The sequence below is a fragment of the Hyperoodon ampullatus genome, assembly GCF_949752795.1.
Source record: "Hyperoodon ampullatus genome assembly, chromosome: X".
Lineage (NCBI taxonomy): Eukaryota > Metazoa > Chordata > Mammalia > Artiodactyla > Ziphiidae > Hyperoodon > Hyperoodon ampullatus.
The window spans coordinates 7,313,714-7,334,251 of NC_136913.1; the positions used below are offsets into that span (position 1 = coordinate 7,313,714).

A 20,538-nucleotide genomic window follows, 5' to 3' on the forward strand; every position below is an offset into this window, starting at 1 on the left:
CAAATGAAAAAAATTAGTGTGTGAAATTGTATCTAGTATGATATCAGCTGTGGAAAAATGTAGGAAAATAAGCTAAACCATGAATCCAGGGCTTCTGGATTATAGGTGATTTTATTTCCTATGCTTTATACTTTACTGTATGAATTTTTTACGTTGACTTCACAGTAAGGAGAAAAGACCTTCATACCCTTCAACCCCGTAAATTTACTTCTGGGAATCTTTCAAAGAAAATAATTGTAAATACAGATTACGAGCTATATGCACAGAGATGTTCCTTTCGTCATAGTTTTTAAAATTGAGATGTAATTCACATATACCATAAAAACCACCATTTAAAGCATGCTGTTTACTAGTTTTTAGTATAATCACAAAGTTGTGCAACCATCATCCACTATCCAATTCCAGAACATTTTTATCACCCCCTAAAGGAAGCCTAACCCCTTAGCAATCACTCCCTGTTCTCTCTTTATCTCCAACCCCTGACAACCACTGATCTACCCTCTGTCTCTATGAATTTGCCTGGTCTGGACATTTCTTGTAGATGGATGCATACAACATGTAGCCACTGTGTCTGGCTTCTGTCACCCAGCACAGTGACTTCAGGGTCCATCCATATTGTAGCATGTGCCAGTATTTCATTCTTTTTTTATGGCTGAATACTATTCCATTGTATGGATAGACAATGTTTTATTTGTCCATTCATCAGTTGATGGCCCTTAGTTGTTTTCACCTTTTGGCTATGGCGAATAATGCTGCTGTGGACATTCTTTTGTGTGGACACATGTTTTCGTTTCTCTTAGGTATACACCTAGGTGTAGAACTACTGACCCATATGGAAACTCTGTGTTTAACTATATATTTGAGAAATTGCTGAACTGTTTTCAAAAGCAGCTCTCATGAATATTTACACTAGTAGAAATTAGGAAATAGTGTAGCTATGAATAGTGGGAGAGGGCTTCCCTGGTGGCGCAGTGGTTGAGAGTCCGCCTGCCGATGCAGGGGACACGGGTTCGTGCCCCTGTCCGGGAAGATCCCACATGCTGCGGAGCGGCTGGGCCCGTGAGCCATGGCCACTGAGCCTGCGCGTCCGGAGCCTGTGCTCCGCAACGGGAGAGGCCACAGCAGTGAGAGGCCCGCGTACCGCAAAAAAAAAAAATAGTAGGAGAGTGCTTAGGTAAAACATATTAATCCCCTTAACGAACTGTTTGTAAAAATGCAAGTTATTTATTCTTAGACCGGGTGCTGGGGGTTCAAAGGCAGCTGAGACAGGGTAATTGTTCTCAAGGAGCTTAATCTATTCATTTGTCCCAGGTGATGTTTACAAATAATTTATAACAAGTGGGGACAGAATACTTAGGCTATAGCGTTAGGCCATCTTGAGTAATCTTTGGAGAGACTCAAGGTATGAATTATTAAGTAAATATGTTACAAAGTTAAGTGGAAAAGGCAGGGGAGAAAATTGTGTATACTGTACGATCATGACTATGTCAGAAAAAGACGAATAAAAAGAACACATAGAAAAAAGATGGAGGAAGACACATCAAAATAGGAATAATGGTTGTTTTTTTTTTTTTTTTTTTTTTGCTGTACGCGGGCCTCTCACTGTTGTGGCCTCTCCCCGCTGCGGAGCAGAGGCTCCGGATGCCCAGGCTCAACGGCCATGGCTCACGGGCCCAGCCGCTCCGCGGCATGTGGGATCTTCCCAGACCGGGTCACGAACCCGTGTCCCCTGCATCGACAGGCGGACTCTCAACCACTGCGCCACCAGGGAAGCCCTAATGGTTGTTTTTGAGTGGTGGTGTGCATGGACATTTCTCTCCTATTTAGGTGTATTTCCTAAACTTTGTGCAACAGAAACAAAAATACCCCGGGGTCTGTGTGTGGCGACCGTGGGAAGGAGTTGGTGGGAAAAATCTAGCATCAAGTTTTCGGGGAGATGAGAACTCAAGAGCCTGGACTGGCATAAATAACTGTGGGTGCCAGGACAATAAATTTAGATATCCTCGATGCTCTTATTGAGAATCATGCCAAAATCTGTCTGCATACAATGAAGTTACAGCTATCTGGAAGTCTGGAGGGTGTGTCCTCCTGATAAATAGGTGGATGAAGAAGAAGCGCAGCATAGATGTTTCACGGTGTAATGCATGAAGCCAGGGAGTGGGTGTTTCTCCCTGCTGTCAGCTGCTTCCTTTGCTGCCTTCTTCCTGCCCAAGGGCCCCCTGTCCTTGCCTTCTAGTTTACCACTTCTGTCTTTTGGAAGCTGGAAAACTTCTTCATTGAGCCTGTTCGAACTGCTGTCAAGTGAGTAAAGGGTCTCCAAGTGTGAGCCCTGTGGACAGAGGAGATCAACAGCAAGGACTTGGTAACTTCTTCTCCTTGCTCACGGTGCGAGCTGGACTCCGAGAGGCGTGACTCGTCATCTGCTTGCTTCGAAGTACTGATTCTGTGGATGATCGTGCAAAGGCCATGCTCTGTTTAGAGAAGTGGAATCAGACATACGGATTCTATATCAGGCCAAAATAAAATTTACCAAAATGGTAGATGTGTCCGTTTATTTTTAGAAGAAAGAGTATGGAAGTGTTATTTTACTTACTTGCATTGTTTATTGGATAGAAAATTGAAAACTATGAACTTGCAATAGTTTTATAACAGTTGTGAGTTGTGAAGTAAATGAATCGGGCTCAGCAGCGCTAGAAGGTCAGGCTTCCCACATATGTATATATACATATTTTTAATTAATTAATTTTATTTATTTTATTTTTAGCTGCGTCGGGTCTTGGTTGCTGCACGGGGCTTTTCTCTAGTTGTGGTGAGCGGGGGCCACTCTTCGTTGCGGTGCGCGGGCTTCTCATCGCCGTGGCTTCTCTTGTTGCAGAGCACAGGCTCTAGGCGCACAGGCTTCAGTAGTTGTGGTGCGCAGTCTTCGGTAGTTGTGGCTCACGGGCTCAGTGGCTCCACGGCATGTGGGATCTTCCCGGACCAGGGCTCGAACCCGTGTCCCCTGCATTGGCAGGCGGATTCTTAACCACCATGCCACCAGGGAAGCCCTTCCCACCTATATTTGTCTACTAAATGAGATCATGTATGTCAAGATGCTTAGAACGTGCCTGTGCTTGGGCATCTTTCTCTAGGCTTATACGTGAATCTAGAATAGCAGAGTTGTGCTCAGGACTCAGTTTATCTTCAGGTAGCATTTGTTGTGGCTTGGCCCCATTCAGGACTTGAGTCACGCACAACAGTCTGCCGTTACCTGTTTGACTTGGAACCACGCCGCCACCACACCATTCCTGACCCGTAAAGGAACCGTGCTGCGGACACTGGTGTTTGGGGCTGGGACCGACACTACGCAGTAGGCTCATCTTGTGATGTCATGGGGTTTTGAGCACATCGTATTTGAGAGGATTTCCGTGGTGTGTTTTACCTTCTGTATATGTATTTCTGTTTTGATATTGACTCTAACTTCTTAAAACCATTATGTTTAAAACGAAGATGAGTTCAATCAGTGCCGTTCTGATAGTGTTTGTCAATTTCTAAAAGCTACTGGCAGAGACAGAGCTTTGTTGTCGAACCAGTTTGGGGAAATAACACGTTCAGAATTCATACTTGTCTTGTGGGGCTTGGCGTTGGTTGTGGTGTCTCACTTTCCTGGGGCCAGAGACTGGAACAGAGATGCGGGAAGACTGAGTTAGTGAAATTTCGGTTATCAGGTTCCCATGCATACCAGTCAGTGTGCATTTATAGAGACAACTGAATAGATAGCTGCCTGGACTCAGACGATTATAGGGGCGGCTTGTTTTATGCCACAGCTGTCCTGTCAATCAATGTGATCATGGGGTGTAGGGGCGGGGGAGGTTCTACTTAAACCCATCTGGAAAACCTTTCCTTTATCTATCTGTGTCAAGCCAAGCTTTCCTTGATCAGATTTACTTCAAGGAGAAATGTCTGTAGACAATGTGCTTTTGTTGTTTTTCTCCAGAAAACAAAGAGGATCCTTTGCAGTTTCTGATTCCTACTGTGTAAAGAATACAGGCAGTATTTAGTAGGCATCTCCTTGTATTGTTACCATGCTTGTTTGGCTTTTTGCCTTTGGTCAGTGGTTAACGTTTAACTCCTTCACTTATGACCACTGGCAGATGAAACTTACAAATACATTTTAGATACATTTAAGCTGTAATGTACAGAAACTGAAAGTTGTGAGGGGGAAACATTTGCCAGGGAATGAGGACATAGGTGCTCTCCTGTTGTTGTGGCAGAGCGACATTCCACTGTCATCACCTCATTAAACATACAGCTTGGAAGAAGATGCTTGTTTTACCTGTTTTGTAACTGTCAATATCTGTTTTTGCCGGTATTTAAAGTTGCACTGTGAGATAGTAATGCTTTTAACTGTGAGTGTACTGATATTGTTACTGACGATTATTGAGGCAAAGCCAGTGAGTTAATTTTCCAACCAAATAGTTGGAGCAAAAGCAGTCAATTAGATAATAATTTTGTATTGAAACCGAATTCTAGAATCCACTCAGCAAACTTACATGAAATTGACCTCACTTTCCAATTTGCTTTCATAATTTTATTTTGCAGGATAACAAAGCCATTGACCTTTGCCGACTGTGTTGGGGATGAACTTCCTTTAGGATGGGAAACTGTATATGATAAACAAATTGGAATTTATTACATGGACCACATAAATAGTAAGTAGAGTGCCACACTTGAGTTGTTACATATGAATGACTTTTCATATTGATCCCACGGACGCTAGGAACTCTTTTTGTAGAGTGAAACAATTGTTACTCTCCAATGCACCATTAAACTGGATTTTTATCAATGTCATCCGAAGTGTTGATTAGCTGAGTTCTTCAAAAAGTGAAGCAGTTGTGTAGCTACCTGGCTTGTGTGTTGCTCAGGACTGCATAGAATATGTGGAATGCAGAGTTTGAATACGTAAAAGAAGGAATAAATTTCCCAGGCAGTTTAGTAATAGAAATTTCTCTCAAAATGAGAAGGGTGTTTCTTGCAGAGTGAAGTTTACAAGTTCTTGGAACAATGAATGCCCAGGTGGTTACCTTAACTTCATTTTGTCTTATCCCTTTGATTTTCACTTTAATATACCAAACCTTTTGGAGCTTTGTGAAGGGAGAAAATGATGTAAAGACCACAGCTAAAATAATGGGTCCTTGACCATGCCAGCCTCCTTGGTAGAATTGCTGGGAGCAGTGGTTCTCACCTGGGGCTGGTTTGGCCTCCCAGGGACACATGGTAGCGTCTGGGGCATTTTTCATGGTCATGCCTGGGAGAGGTGCTCCCGGCATCTGGTGGGTGGAGGCCAGGGATGCTGCTCACCCTCGTGCAGTGCCCAGGACGGCCCCCCGAACAGGCTGAGCCACCTGGAGTGTCCGTGGTGCCGATATGACACGCTGCTTCCCGGGCAGCATTTAGTTCTAGGCCTTCTGTGCCCCGCCCTCCGTGCTCTCTGCCGCCTCCTCAGCCTTCCTCCATCAGGGACCAGCTGGGGACCCATTTCTCTCTCACATTCACATTTCTTCACTCCCCGCTTTTCGTTCTAGCTGCCTAGTGTTTCTGTCATCGTCATTACCACTGGGATCCGAAGTTCCCGTTGGTGCGCTTTTTGTCCTTCGATTTGTTGAGTGCGGGGGAGGCCGGGGGCGGGGTGCCCAGCATGTGAGTGACTAAGCTTCTTCCACGCTCAGTCCCATGGCTCCTCCTGTCCCCTTAGTGTGATCGACCCGGGCTGGTATCTTTAGGGCTGATTCCTGCATTGCCACCTGCCGGCCGGCCTCCGGAGTTCAGCATTTGGAACCCTGAATGGCGAGGTGTCCTGGCAGGGTCCTGGGGCAGGGGCGTTTCCGATCTGTACCCTCAGCCTTCACGTGACTGCGGCTCTTACCCAGGGATTGGGCAGGGGGCCGAGTGCCGCCCTGGCCCTGCTGCCCTCCCCGGCGGTTATGCCAGTGGCAGGAGGGCTTCCGGGTGGGTCCGCCGCCCTCCCTCTGGCCCGGCTGGCCCGGCGCCCCTGGGCTGCGTGCGGCCGGGCTGTCTGGCCTTCTGGGCCAGCTTGCCCGTGCTGTGGGCCTCTCTGGGCCCGGGCGGCAGTGCTGAACGGCACAGGCATCCGCCTTACGCAACCTTTTTGGAAGGCGCCTACCTGCCGCCGAGGCCCAGGACTGACCCGTTCCGGCTCGTGTCTCGTAAACCCCGCTTGCCTCCTCCCTCTGTGTCCCCTTCTTTGCCGCCGGTGTGCCTTGCTCTCCTGCTGGCTGAGTCACAGCAAGTGTCACAGAGCACCTCTGTGTGCTGGCCACTCTTGAGGCCCTGGGGACACAGGCAAGTGAGACCCAGACTCCACCCTAAGGATTCGACATGACACGCTAGACTTGGCCACGAACCGAAAACTGAATAATCACCATGGACTTTCTAATGGCCCCCTTGAGTATAACGGATGACCCAGCACCATGGGGGATGTGGCTGAGGACATCAGCTCCAGAGTCATACCACCTCCTCCTTCTGAGACCTTCAGGGAACCCAACTCTGTTTTTTTCCCCAGGAAAAAAAAGATTATTATTGTAACAATTTGTACATGGGCCGGAGACCCTATTCCAGAAAACTTGCTCCTGAGAATCTAACTCTTTTTTTTTTTTTTTTTTTTTTTTTTTTGCGTTATGTGGGCCTCTCACTGTCGTGGCCTCTCCCGTTGCGGAGCACAGGCTCCGGACGCACAGGCCCAGCGGCCATGGCTCACGGGCCCAGCCGCTCCGCGGCACGCGGGATCCTCCCAGACCGGGGCACGAACCCATGTCCCCTGCATCGGCAGGCGGACTCCCAACCACTGCGCCACCAGGGAAGCCCGAATCTAACTCTTGATAGCACAGCTTTAAAGCTCTCTAAAGGCACAGGACCTGGGGAGTCAAATATTAAGTTGGAACTGTGCAGATCGATGGTGAGCTGAGGGACCAGAGGGGCCCTGCGTGGATCACCTGCAAGGTTCCCAAGCCTCTCGGGTGCACCGGGCAGAGTGTGAACGATGCCTGTCGGCCGGGGCGAGTCTCACGGCTGAATCAACGTCAGAGACGTCCGGGCACTTGTAACAGCTGTGACTGCCCGCGCCCCCTCGGCCCACTGAATCTGGACTCCGGGGCTAGGTCAGGACCCCGATTTTTGTTGTCTTTGTTTTTTATTTCCCCATGGGAGCTTTTAAGGCCCAGAGAGGCTTTCTAGGAGGGGCCCTGGGGTAGCAGTGTGAAGCGGGGTAGGGGATGTTGCTGGGAGGGAGTTTAAAAAGGAAGGACTTACTTGAAACATCCTAGCAGGTGCTCTTGTGTGTATGGGGCAAAGATGTCCTAAAATTTACATTTTTAACCATTTTGATGTGAGATGCACAGAACGTAAAATTCCCTTTAAAAGCGTGCAGTTCGGTGGCATTTGGTGCATTCACACTGTTGTCCAGCTACCACTTTTGTCTAGTTGCAGAACATTTCATCACGCCAAGGTACAACCTTGTGCTTTAAAAAGGGCCACGCGTTAGAGAATCGGAGGCAGAGGTGGGAAGGTCACTTTGGTGAGCGCACAGAGGGTGGCTTTTGGAGAGAGATCGTGAGGGTCTGACTGAAGTAGGGGGAGAAGGAGAGAAGGCGTATGTTGGCCACTATGATACGCAGGGGCAGGAATTGCCAGTTGTGGATGACCCGTGGAATACTCTGCGTGGGGAAAGGAGCACGAGTCCTCTGAGGGTGAGTCCCAGGCGGGCTCAGTGGGTAGATCCAGAGGAAGGCGCTTACTCCGAGGGGCAGGCGGGAGATGCAGGCGCTCGTCAGCGTGGCTCCCTCCGCTTTGCTTTGGTTTGTGTAGTGAAAGGGCGCTGTGTGAGAATGGGTTCTGCTTTGGACGAGTGACTCAGAATTACTTTGCGTCCGTCCAGGTGGAGATGCCTCTAGGAGGGAGGAGGAAGGAAAGGATGGGCGCTCAGGGGAGGGGTTGGAGTCTGATGGGCATAATAACCCCTTAGGGGAGCTGCTAGAGTGAGAGAGCCAGAGTGGAAAACGGGGCGTTTATGGGAAGTGCACGAAGAATGCAGGAGGACGCCGTCTGGCCTGGGAGGCGGGAGAAGGGGGGCGAGCCAGGCACGGGGGCAGCAGAGCCCACAGCAGCCCGGCTTGAAGAAGGCAGGGCGAGGAAGGTTGGACATGTGTCTTAGTTCGACAGGGGTGGCCTCCTTTGGGTTCCTGTCCACCAACATTTACTTAGAGTGTGCAGAGTTGCCTGGTACCGTCTTCCCCTGCATGGAGCTATGGCATGTCTACAGAGCTTTCTTCTCGTCCCAAGCGTGGGTGTGTAAATAGGAGGTGATCCACACTCTGGGAGGTTCGTTACATAGACGCTTCCATCATGTACCTCCTGGTAGTTAATTAATTTTCTCATCGACTAGTCATATAACTGCATGATTATTGGTCAACGTAAAGATTTTACCTTGAAGTCCCTTACGTTCTTGCCCTTTCAATTTCAGAGCTTACCCAGATTGAGGATCCCAGAGAACAGTGGAGGCGGGAGCAGGAACGGATGCTGAAGGAGTATTTAATTGTAGCCCAGGAGGCCCTCAACGCCAAGAAAGAAATCTACCAGATTAAGCAGCAGCGTTTCGAGCTGGCCCAGGAGGAATACCAGCAGCTGCACAGGATGTGTGAGGATGACGGCCGCTCGTATGCCAGCTGTGAGTTCGCCGTCCCCGCGGTTAACACGCGTGACTTCCAAAGCCGTCTCTCTGCTAGGCTTTCTGCAGACACTGAGCTTGAGTCAGGCAAGGCAGCCTCCTAAATTTTCTAATCGCAAACTGTCAGGTAGTCAGCCTTCCACGCTGGAATCTGATGGTCACTCACTACCGCTCCTTCAGCAGATGTTGATCAAGTGTCCGCCTTGTACCCAGGCACTGTGACACAGGGGAGCCCAAGAAAGGAGAGGCCCTGCCCTCACGGAGCTTCCATGCGGGGGGGAAGGGAGGAAATAAACAAGCACGTTTCAGGTAGCGACACGAAACAACCTCCTGACTTCTGTTTGTCAGCGTGGAAAAGGGCTTCACCCAGAGATCTCTGCAGCTACTCCTGCTTGTCTGGGGAGATCCCTGGGAAGTCCCTACGGTGGTTTTGTTGGTCCTGCATGGAGAGATCCAGGAGCCTCCACACGTGTCACGCCCCTGTCTCTTTGTAGCATACTTTCTTGGGCAAGACACTGAAGGTGGGGGAACTCGGTATAACGCGGGGAATCAGGGGAACTGTGCCCCTCAAGTGAGATGGGTGCACACTGACGTCTTCCAAAGGGAACCCCTCCGAGTTTTGGAGCCTGCCGGACGTGGCCTCCTGTGTCAGGAGGACTCAGCAGATGCTCAGGAATTGAAGGAATCAGGTCCAGTCGCAGAAGCCAAAGCCTCTGGTTACTGACCCAGTCAGTCACTGCCTGAGCCGGTCCCTTCCCGACAGAGTTGTCACGCTTAACCGCCCACTGCACGTGCTTGCGGCCATGACTGTCCCGCGGGCCGGTGAGCTTGGGGCGAGTGTATGAAGTTGGTATTGCTAGGTTTTATTGTATAAAAACCCAAGTCTGGTTGAGACACGGAGGGACTTACCTGTGACGTGACTGCCGTGTTGCCAGGTATTTGGCTCTGGTGACACAGCTTTGAACGTGAAAGACGTGGTCAAAGCTTTATCCCGTCTTGCAGGTCAGAATGGAGTTGAGGCCAAGGGGCCAAACATCTTTTTCACTGCAGCATACAAGCTGTGAAGAAGAGAGCAGTGGGGGTGGGCTTTGCCTCCTGTAGTAGGAACTGAGATAGCTGTGTCTCCATGTGCCATGAGAGAATGCAGGCTCAGGTATGATGGTATGTTGTTTCCAGGCTGCTTCATCTCTAGTTCTTCAGCTGTTGGTATGTACTAGGTTTTTTTCTTGTTTGTTTCTTTTTAACTGTCCATCAGAATGTGATTGGGTCAGCTCAGTGCTAGTTTTTAGAAAAGTCTGGTCTCTTCCTACTTTTCTTTACTTGTAATGTCTTTCTCTGATTTGGGTATCAGGATAATACTGGCCTTACAGGATGAATTGGGACGTGTTCCCTTCTTCCCAGGCTTTGGAAGGTTCGTGTGGGATTGGTATTAATGCTTTCTTAACAGTTTGATAGAATTCACCAGAAAAGCCACCTGGACCTGGAGGTCTTTGTGGGAATGTTTGTAACTACAAATTCAATACCTATAATAGATACAGGGCTAGTCAGATTTTCCTGTTTCTTCTTGAATCAGTTTTGGTATTTGTGTGCTTCAAGGAATTCGTCTCTTTCATCTAATCCAAAAATCAGTAAGCTTTTCTGTAAAGGATCAGATAGTGTTTTAGGCTCTGTAGGTCATATGATCTTAGACGCAGCTACTCAACCCTGTTGTTAGACTGCAAAAGCAGCCAGAGATGATACTTAAATGATGTGTGTGGCTTGTTCTGATAAAAGTATAAAAACAGTAACAAGCTGGATTTGGCCCACGGGGAATCTGCTGAACACTGATCCAAGCTGTCAAGTTTATGAAGTTTTTCGTAGATTTCCTGCATGATTCTTTCAATGTATGGATGGTGAGCTTGTGTCCTTTCCCTTATTTGTGATATTAATAATTTGTGTCTTAATCACCATAGCTCAGTGTTTATTGATTGTGTGTAGCATTACAGCGAACTGGCTTTTGGTTTTCTTTTCTTTTTTTCCCCTATTTCTTGTCTGTTTTCTATTTCATTGGTTTGTCCTCTTTATTATTTCCTTCTTTCTACTTAGTTTGGCTTTAATTTGTTCTTCTTTTTCTACCTTCCTAAATTGGGAGCTTACACCATTGATTTCAGACCTCTCTTTTTTCTCACATAGCCTCTAAAGGTATAAATTCTCCTCTAAGTACTACTTTAACTGCATCCCACAAATTTTGGTATTTTCATTTTCAGTCAGTTCATAATATTTTCTCATTTTCTTTGTGATTTCTCTCTTGACCCATGGGTTTTTTTAAAAGTAAGTTGTTGGGGGAATTCCCTGGTGGTCCAGTAGTTAGGACTTCTCGATTTCACTGCTGAGGGCCTGGGTTCAGTCCCTGGTCGGGGAACTAAGATCCTGCAAGCCGAGTGGCATGGCCAAAAAAAAAAGTAAGTTGTTGGAACTTTTTAAAGGTATCATATTGTTGATTTCTAATGTAATTCCATTGTGGTCAGAGACTAGACGTATAAGATTTTGATCTTTTGATATCTATTCAGATGACTTTCGTGGCTCAGCATATGGTCTCTTTTAAGTGACCTCATGGACTTGGTGCCTCGAGGTCACACTTGGCTAAAGCATTGGCTTATAACTGTTTCTGAAAGCATATAGTTAGCGATTCTAAACCTTTCCAAAAGTTACTTGGTAGAAGTAGATTGAACCATATAAAATTGTCATTTTTGTAGCTTAAAAAGGCCCAAATATTGGCAATTTCATGTGATTCGACCTAATAGAGTATTTCTTCCCAGTAGCCTGTAGGCACCTCATCTGTTCCATGGTCAGGTTTGGTTAGGTCTCCAAAGAGCCTTTCCAGTCAGTCTTTCTAAGATGGGAGAAGCACATATCAGAAAAACCTGGCAGGAAGTTTCTTGCCAGTCATTGAAAGGACAAACTTCATCAAGAGAAAGTGTGTCTTATGTACTGGTTACTGTACTGGTGCAGCCAGGACTTCAGTTGCAGTGAGTGTGGGGACTCGGGACTGGAGCCCTTGAGGATGCAAATATAGGAGGACCTAGTTGCAGCCTATCGGATTCTACGCCCAGCCCGAGGGGAGGAGTCCCATAGCAACGTGGAGCCTAGAGGGTAAGGGCGTCCAGAACTTACAGTCCTCTGGAGCTGGGACTTCCCTCAGCATCAGTTTTCGTATTTCCACGGGCTTTTCACTCCATCGACATTTGGGCAAGTAGGGAATTGCACTCAATTTTATTCTTCCTGTGCTCCGTAGAATTTTATTAATGCCCAGTAAAAAAGAAACACTTGAGATGCTGTCTTTGAAGTCATGTATGAGGAAACCTTGAGTCAAGGAAGGTGAGGACTCTGGTGTTGACTTGAGATCCTACCATGAGACTCCACTCCCCAACCCGTGAGAGGTCCCTGCGTAGACATGATCTCTGCCTCTACTCGTGCAGGTGGCATTGGAGGCCAGCTTAGGCCCTTTTCATGAAGGGCTGGAGATGCCAGTGGCTCTTGCTGGAGCCTATGTCCTCAGGGAAAAAGACTACGAATGGAAGCTAGGAACTAATTCAAGCATTTTATCAAGTTGCTGCTATCCCTGGGGTTTTTGATCATGCTCTTTCAATTTGCCATTTAACCTGAACTTCATTGAGGATAATTCTGGTAGATATGACTCAAATGAACTACTTCTGGCCACAGGCTAAAGTTCAAGACAATGATCCTGGTGGCTTGTGCTCTACCAGATGTCTCCTACAGAGGTCTGGGCCCACATCAGGAGCTTCTGGTGGCAGGATCCATGGCTCACCTGGGCTCCAGTTGGCCACCTGGGTCTGGCACAACCCAGATCGTTCACATTGTTAGTCATCTAAAGCAGGGCTCCTTGCTCGGGTACTGGGAACAGAGGGAGATTTGGACTTATTTCCCATTACTTCCTTCATTGACAGTGACTCCAAGTGAAAGGAACCAACATCGAATGGGCTAGTGTTTTCCTGCATCGTTGTGATTGCAACATGGTGAAGCATTGTAACGTGGTAATGTTATTTTCGGTATACACACAGAAACAATATTGGGTAGGCTAAGTTACTTCTTGAAGGTTACACCCCTAGTCACCGGAAGACCTTGGATTTGAACTCGGATCTTTTTGTGTAGCTAGCCTTCAGTGCTGTGTAGTATTTCCGCGACATGGAAGAGTCAGCTCAGAAGAACTGATCGTGGCTTTGGAAGACAGGCTGCCCTCCCATCGTTCAAGTTACCTGGAAATAAGGACCCATTATAAATTGACAAGTTGTCTGGCAATTTCACAACGCTTGAGGGGGCACGTGGAAGGCAGATCGCCTCCTGCTTCTTGATTTTCTGGGGCCCATAGTGGGATCACTAAACTAGGCATTTAGTTTTCAACAGATATTTCCTTAGCGCCTGGTGTTGGGGACACGATTTCTCCTGAACAGCTGATTGTAGGGGCAAATGAGGCAATAATTGTAAACAGAGGAATTCACTAGAAAGGCATTTCCAACATTGGAGCAGAAGGGCCCGGGGGAGGGTAAGGGGAGGGGAAGTGCTCTCTTCCACACCTTTCACAGATTTCCCCCTGAGTTACGGAAGTCATCAGAATAAAACTCTGTTCATTGCAGACGAAAGATTTTGTGTCAGTGCTGGGCCGTCTGGTGCTGAGAGTATCCAAGCCTTAACTCTTTTGTCTCTGACCAAAACAAAGTCATGCTCTGCTGGATTTGAGCACACACATCCCCGTGAGACTAAGACCCCAACTCCGCTTCAGTTCTGTTCGTTTATGAGCTAGCTGCCTGGGGCCCAGTCCTGTCCAATGCTCTGTAGAACCCCGGCATGGAACTCTTCACTGCAAAGGACTCAGTCTCTAAGACGCACCCAGCACTTCCTCTGCAGCTCCATTTTGTAGAGTTGTCTCCTACTTTCTTCACTGCGATTTGTTCTTCTGTTTGCCTTCTTTTTAAACACTGAATACATTCGTTATTTCAGAAACTTTTTTTTCATTGTTCCTGAGAAACTCTGACCTCCAGGTGCGTTCAGATGAAGTATATGACCAGTTGCAGGACCTTTTAGAAGGAATTCTTGCTTGGGGTAAATTATAGTCTGAACCACAGGTCAGCAAATTCTGGCCCGCAGGCTGAATCCTGTCCGCTCTGGGTGGTTTGTAAATAAACTTTTATTGGGACCTAGCGAGGTCCATTCACTTACCCATTGTCTGTAGCAGCTACGGTGGCAGCAGAGTCGAGGAACTGAGTCTGAGAGTGTATGGCCCACAAAGCCAGAAATATTTACCATTTGGTCCTTTGCAGAAGAATCTGCACCAGTGGTTCTCAACCCCGGCCGCACTGGAGGAATCTCCCGAAGGGCTTTGAAAAACTCTTCTGTCTGGGCCCCACTGCCACCCCTAGAGATTTGGGTTTAATTGGCCTTGGTTGGGGCCAGGCACTTTTGTTTTTTAAAGCTCCCCAGGGGATTCCCAGAGTTGAGATCCACTGATTGTGATCCTTTCTTCCAGCAGCAGGAGTATGACTTTGTTTGTTACCCTGGCTCCTGGGAGCTCCCAGAAGCCTACAGCCAAAGTCTCTTCGGGTGCCTGGGAAAGAGTCAGCCTTATCTCCGGTGAGAAAGCGCTGACCCGCCCTGCATTCCTGGCTCGGGCTGGCTCGGGGCCGGCGGTGGGGAAGCTTGACCTTATCAGTCCTCTGTCCGGCCCCGCATTCTTTCTGAGGCTCCAGGCCCATCCTGCAAAGACTGTCTTCCCTTGTCTCCCTGGTGAAGGTTTCTCATCTCCTGCCTAGCTGAGGATAAGGGCCACAGTCCATCCCTTGAGCCCTTCGTTTTCCTGCACGCAGACATGTTGGAGCAGGCAGGAGAAACATGGCTCACGCAGCATCTTCCCAGGTGTTAGGTGGCAGGACCCAATCTCGAAGGTTGTCGCAGAACACACATGTTTACCAGGTCTCCTCGTCTGCCCTAGACAGGGACTTCTTGGTTTGCATTTGGTGGGCTCTTGTGTTCCTTCTGTAGGTTACCTCTCAGTGGGCTAGTTTGATTTTTTTGTTCCTTTGCTTCTGGCGCCTTTAAAAAAGAGGTCATGCCCTCTTTAGTTGGCCTCGGTTGTTTACAGGCATGCCTTGGTCGGCTCTGGTAATTAGTACCTGTCAGCACGGAAACTGTCCAGGCTTGCCGTCCTCTCTGTGTCGGAGTCCTCCTGGGCTCCGCCGACGCCTGGAAGGCGTACACCTGGTCCTAAGGAGCCGTCTGCCTGCCCAGAGGAGGTCTTTGGAGAAGGACTGCCCTCTTTTAAAGCATGTCATCCGCCTGGGGCGATCTTGGGTTCTCACGGTCCAGAGGAGCCCTGTGTGTAAGAGGAGATGGACACAGAGGCAGACATGGACACATTTCCCCCTTTTAATAACCCATAAAAGCGAAATCCAAAGTAATTACTGGGGTCTGCAGCATTTTGAGTGCTAAATAACACAGACTGAGTTCTCCTGTTGCGCACCGGGGAGCCGGAGGGCCATTTCCTCTTAAGTTGGAAAAGCTAATGTGACCCACAGGAGCCCAAGTTCTAGACAGAAGTCCCTCTTTGACTGATGGCACAATGTAGGTCAAGTCACTGCACACTCAGCCTTCATTTATAAAGTGGGGAAACATCATCGTCATCTATCACAAAGATTTTATGAGGATAGATGAAGTAAATGTGACAGTTACCCTATAATAGCAAGGTATAGTGGTTTACATTGGTGAGGTCCAGTTAAGCTATAACCTTCTTATTATTATCATCCAAAGCAATGCTGTATGCCTGAGCGGCCTCCTTAAGCTGTTTAAAATTTACCTTCAGGTGAGAAGAAAGCTTCAGAGGTGAAAGTCTCGTATTTATCCTAAACCTTGAGATTGGAGACGTGTCTTAACAGAGGAAGACGTTTCTTTTTCTAAGTGTTGTGGTGTACGTGCCATTAAAAATGGGGTCCAGAGTCTTGAACTTTTTCCTTGGACTCCACAAATGGGTTCCGTTGGACTTACTGGCAGACATCAGGAACTGAGAATTTGTCTTTATAAATTGAATTCTATCATTAGAAGTTCTGCTAGTGTTTATCACTCTCCTTAGCATTTGAAGATAAAACGTACTCACTGTCTTAGGTACTTGAGTTGCCTTTTCCCTCATCCCAGTCCTGGAATTTTATAGCTTTAGAGACCGTGGCAAAGGTAACATGAATGGTATCAATAAGTAAAACCTTTTACCATTTAGGATGTTTCCAGCTGTAAGTAGCAGAAAAGACTAACTCCCCTTGGCCTGGACAGTAAGGCTGTCGTTGTCACTTAGCAGCGTCCCCCAGGGGGTGGTGGGCCTCCCCATTGGTGGACTGGGCAGCTCAGTGATGTCGTGGCTTATCAGGATCCCCCTCCAGGACTGGTCCAGGCTGAGTGTCCTGGGGGAGAGGCGGATGTCCAAGTGCCTCAGGGCTCTGTTGGTTACGCAGGAGAACCGGGGGCAGGTTGCCGTGTATCTCTCCATCTGTACCCACTACACCTCCAGCGTGCACTTCAAGGCTCTTTGCTAATTTTCCCCATGAAACTGCACAGACAGAAACAGTTTTGGCAATGATTTCAGATCATTGTTACTGATGTTTAACGTTGCGGTTAACTTCCCTGGACTTTGGTGGTGGGGTTGCTTTCTACCCGGAATGGGAAAGATCCCAGGTGGTAACTGTTGGCATTGTCTTCCTCAGCTGCAAGGTGACAAGTGGCCCCACGTGGAAGGAGTCAGCAAGCCCTGGGTTTATTTGCATGTTGTCTGGGCCCCAGCGGTAGCCCCTTAAGCTCAGGCTTGGGAAACTTAAGTCCCAGGAGTTTAATGTGGAGATTTTATAGAAATAACTTCTGCCTCTTAAGGGCATTGTTTGAGGTGTTGCTTTCATTACTGGTCTTAAATGAGACCAAAGACTCAGGCAAGATGGAGGTTCTAGGATTTGGAAATAAACATTCTTCGTCTTAGAAAGAATTCTATTTAAAAAACATTTTACTCTGTGTTTTTGAGAGATTAGAATTCTAAATATAAGAACATTTGAGATAAATTTGGCAAACAGCTCCTCCAGATATTTATTTCCAGTAGATTCTAGTAATTTGAAATTCTGACTGGGGCTTAGAATAGTAGATTTTCCATAGAACTGTATTTTTTTAGAAACAGGAGATACCTGAACAGCTCAGATTAAGTTGGGATGTGGTTCTATTTGAGGATGGGGTTCTATTTGAGGATATTAAATACTCTTGCTGTTTAAACCACTTGATGGCTTTCTAAAATAAATTTATTTATTTATTTTTGGCTGCGTTGAGGTCTTCGTTGCTGCGCGCGGGCTTTCTCTAGTTGGGGCGAGCAGGGGCTACTCTTCGTTGCGGTGCGCGGGCTTCTCTTGCTGCGGAGCATGGGCTCTAGGCGCGCGGGCTTCAGTAGTTGTGGCACGCAGGCTCAGTAGTTGTGACTCGTGGGCTCTAGAGCGCAGGCTCAGTAGTTGTGGTGGAAGGGCTTAGTTGCTCCGAAGCATGTGGGATCTTCCCAGACCAGGGCTCGAACTCGTGTCCCCTGCCTTGGCAGGCGGATTCTTAACCACTGCGCCACCAGGGAAGCCCCACTTGATGGCTTTGAGTCAACTTCTCCAATATGAAATCAGGAGATGATTATAAACTAGTTTCTAGGTGTTGACATGTAAGTTACCTTTGGTACCCAGATCAAAGGAGGAAAAGAACGGATGCTGGCCCTGCTGATGGGTCTTCTGAGCAGGTGAAACTAATGAAAATGACCCAGAGGCAGATTACACCAAGTGTGGGGTGACTCTCAGATGAAGAAAGAGGAGCCTCCACAACTCAGGAAGGGACAGGAACCAAGTCACTGCGGCTCCAAGGCCTATGAGAAAAAGGGATGCAGAGAGGTGGATGGGGTGATAGAAATTAGAAATGGCAGAAATGGGAAGGAAATCCAAAAAAAGGTGGATATATGTATATGTATAGCTGATTCATTTTGCTGTACAGTCGAAACTAACACAACATTGTAAATCAACTATACTCCAGTAAAAATTAATTTAAAAAAAGAAAGAAAAAGAAAGAAAAAAAAAGAGAAAGAAACAGCCGCAAGCTGCTCCAGCTGCTGAGACGGCGGAGAGGGCTTGGCTGACTGTGTTTAGCCCACAGCTGGACGGCTGAGCGCACCTCATTCACCCCCAGGTATTAGCCGTCTGTAATCACGATGCTGTGTCTGTTAAAAGGCTTTAAATCATGTGTGCTGCACTGCTGAAGAAAGCATTTATCTATGCAATGTGATTTAGCTAAACATCCCTCAGAAACAAGCTGCTTAGAATAACAGAGTGGGTGCTTTGCTTCAGCTTTCGGGGAGCCAACAACGTGGAAGAATAGCTTTTCCTCAAGCCTGCCAGATACTGATACGTGACTAGAAAGTTGTCTTTTTCATTTTACAAATCTTTGGGGTTTTTTTTTCTTTCTTATGTCAAAAATCGTTCATGTGGAGACTATAGATATGAAGAGAGTGCATATAAAATCTTTTGCAATGAAACCATTGAGAATAGCAGTCACCTTTGGGGTTCTTTTCTTCCAGTGACTTCCATGGGTGCATGCATTTTAAAAGGAAGTAAAAATGGGTTCATACTGTATGTACTCTTTACATAGTTAGAATAATTTTCTATACCATAACCGTACCCCTCCCCCCGTGTATATATGGTTTTTAACCCTAGTAGTTTTGCACTTGAAGTAAACAGAGTTTTGATTTACCTATAGCCATATATTTTATTATGTGGAATCACGTAGAAGGGCCTCATGCAAAAATCAGACATCAAGATTCAAGGTTGTAAAATGTTAATTCTTCAGGAGCCAGCGCCAACTTGGAAGTCTGAGACTGAGAATTAACTACTTAATATGGTGAATCAGAAGTTCCTATCTATGTGTATTTATTTACTTTAAAGGATCTATTATAAAATAAAATATTTTCCTTCTGTTTAGCCTTCTTTGGATATTCAACAAATACAAAGTACGACCCATACCAAATTAAAGCAGAAATAGCAAGTCGTCGGGATAGGGTGAGTAAAACGAATATTTTCACAACTAGAAGCCCCGTATGTCTTTTTATGTCACACCACTTATCATGGTTCATTTTATGGTGGCCAGTGTGTATAACACCCATATTTTAGTAAGATTTTCCATTTCATGAATTGTTACCACATTTGGTTTTACTTTCCACTTTTTTTTTTCCGATAGGAAGGGAAAAGTTTCATTTTAAAGCCTCAGCCCATCTAACAAAAAATCACCTGTATCCCTCAGTGTGTTTCATGGGGCTACATTCACCCCCCCGTTTGGACAGATTTGGTGACATTGGCGCCCGACCTCAGAGGGCTGCTCCCCTGTACCAGTGGGCTGCCAGCCCTGTCCCTCAGCAGCTTTAGCATCTGCTGTTCTTCCCTGGTGGCTGTATTCCCAGAGAAACCTTTTCTACGATGGCGTTTGACCAGAAGGTGCCGGTGCTCCTTGCCAGTGGTGCCGGGTTCTTTGTATGCCACCACGTTCCATCCCTTCAGCCCCTTGTCTTGGGTGTCTGGGAGGGGGGGCGGGAGACATCTTAGAGGCCAAGCCTCCTGTCCTGGTGTCTCAGTCCCTAAACCAGAGTGTCTCTTTTAGTGCCGTGGTTCTCACGTTCTAGTACCCCAACAAAAAACACCTGGGGCATCAGTTCAGAGTGTGAGCTCCAGACACTCCCCGCCTCGCCCCCACCGAGTTTTAACAAGGCCTGGAGTGGGTCCTAGCACCTGTTTAAATAAGCACTGCAGGCGACTGACTTCCAGGTAATGGGAAGCCATGCCTTGAGCAACAGGGTTTCCTAGGTGGGAGCAGAAGAGAGGATGAAAAAAGTTTGACAAAGTTTGCTCATTGCAATGTGTAAATCAGTACCTTGAAAAAGAAAATCATTGCTGGTTCCAGGGCTCCACGTGGTAGAAAGCTGTTCGTGACCCGGGCCTTTTGTGTCTTAAGCGAGCCGGCCCCTCTGCCAGGGCTGTTTGATATGCCAGGGCTGTTTGATATGCCAGGGATGGAAGGCCATGGAGAGAATGGGTGACCCCGTGAATTGCAAGGTAGTCAGAAACTTAGATGATAATGCTAGCAACTGTAGAAATCATTTTTCACAGCTTCTTTTTGTGGAAAAAAAATGTAATTTGTCTTTAGCTTTCCAGATTAAAACGAGAGCTGACCCAGATGAAGCAAGAACTGCAGTACAAAGAAAAGGGGGTGGAGACCCTGCAAGAGTGAGTGGCCTGCAGTGACAGAGGGAGAGTTTCCCTGCGATTTCCTGTTTGGTGCCGGGACGTGTGTCCTAAAGCTTCATGGGTGTTCACTTTTATGCTTTTATTTATGCTTATTATTTGCCAATCCTAAGGATCAGATCTCTCTTTTCCCTGAAGATACTTTGTTCTTGTTTCCTTGGGAAATAAGACCTTTATTTTATGTTTACGCACATTCTCCATAGCTGTGCTGTCTGAAACACACATGGCTATTTACATTTGAATTCCTGTTTTGTTAGTTTTAGTCTCTTAAATTTTTTAATTCTAACATTTAAATTAATTAAAGTTAAATAAAATTAAAATTTTAGTCCCCAGTCTCAGTAGCCACATCTGAAATGCTCAGTCACATGTGACTAGTGCAGGTTTTCTCCACCTCACCGCTCGTGACATTTTGGACCAGATAACTGTTTGTGGTGGAGCGGTCCTGTGCACCAGAGGATGTTTAGCAGCACCCCTGGCCCTGAC

General features: G+C 47.0%; 1 protein-coding gene across 1 annotated transcript in view; it reads left to right on the forward strand.

Moving 5' to 3' along the window:
• Window positions 1-20,538, forward strand: part of WWC3 (WWC family member 3) — a gene marked incomplete at its 5' end in the record, with an annotated part of 116,539 nt that overhangs the window by 37,243 nt on the left and 58,758 nt on the right. The window contains 4 exons of the mRNA XM_079727496.1: window positions 4,582-4,691; window positions 8,519-8,722; window positions 18,743-18,819; window positions 19,958-20,037. Coding sequence (XP_079583622.1) covers window positions 4,582-4,691; window positions 8,519-8,722; window positions 18,743-18,819; window positions 19,958-20,037 — 471 coding nt within the window. The remainder of the gene's footprint in view (window positions 1-4,581; window positions 4,692-8,518; window positions 8,723-18,742; window positions 18,820-19,957; window positions 20,038-20,538) is intronic.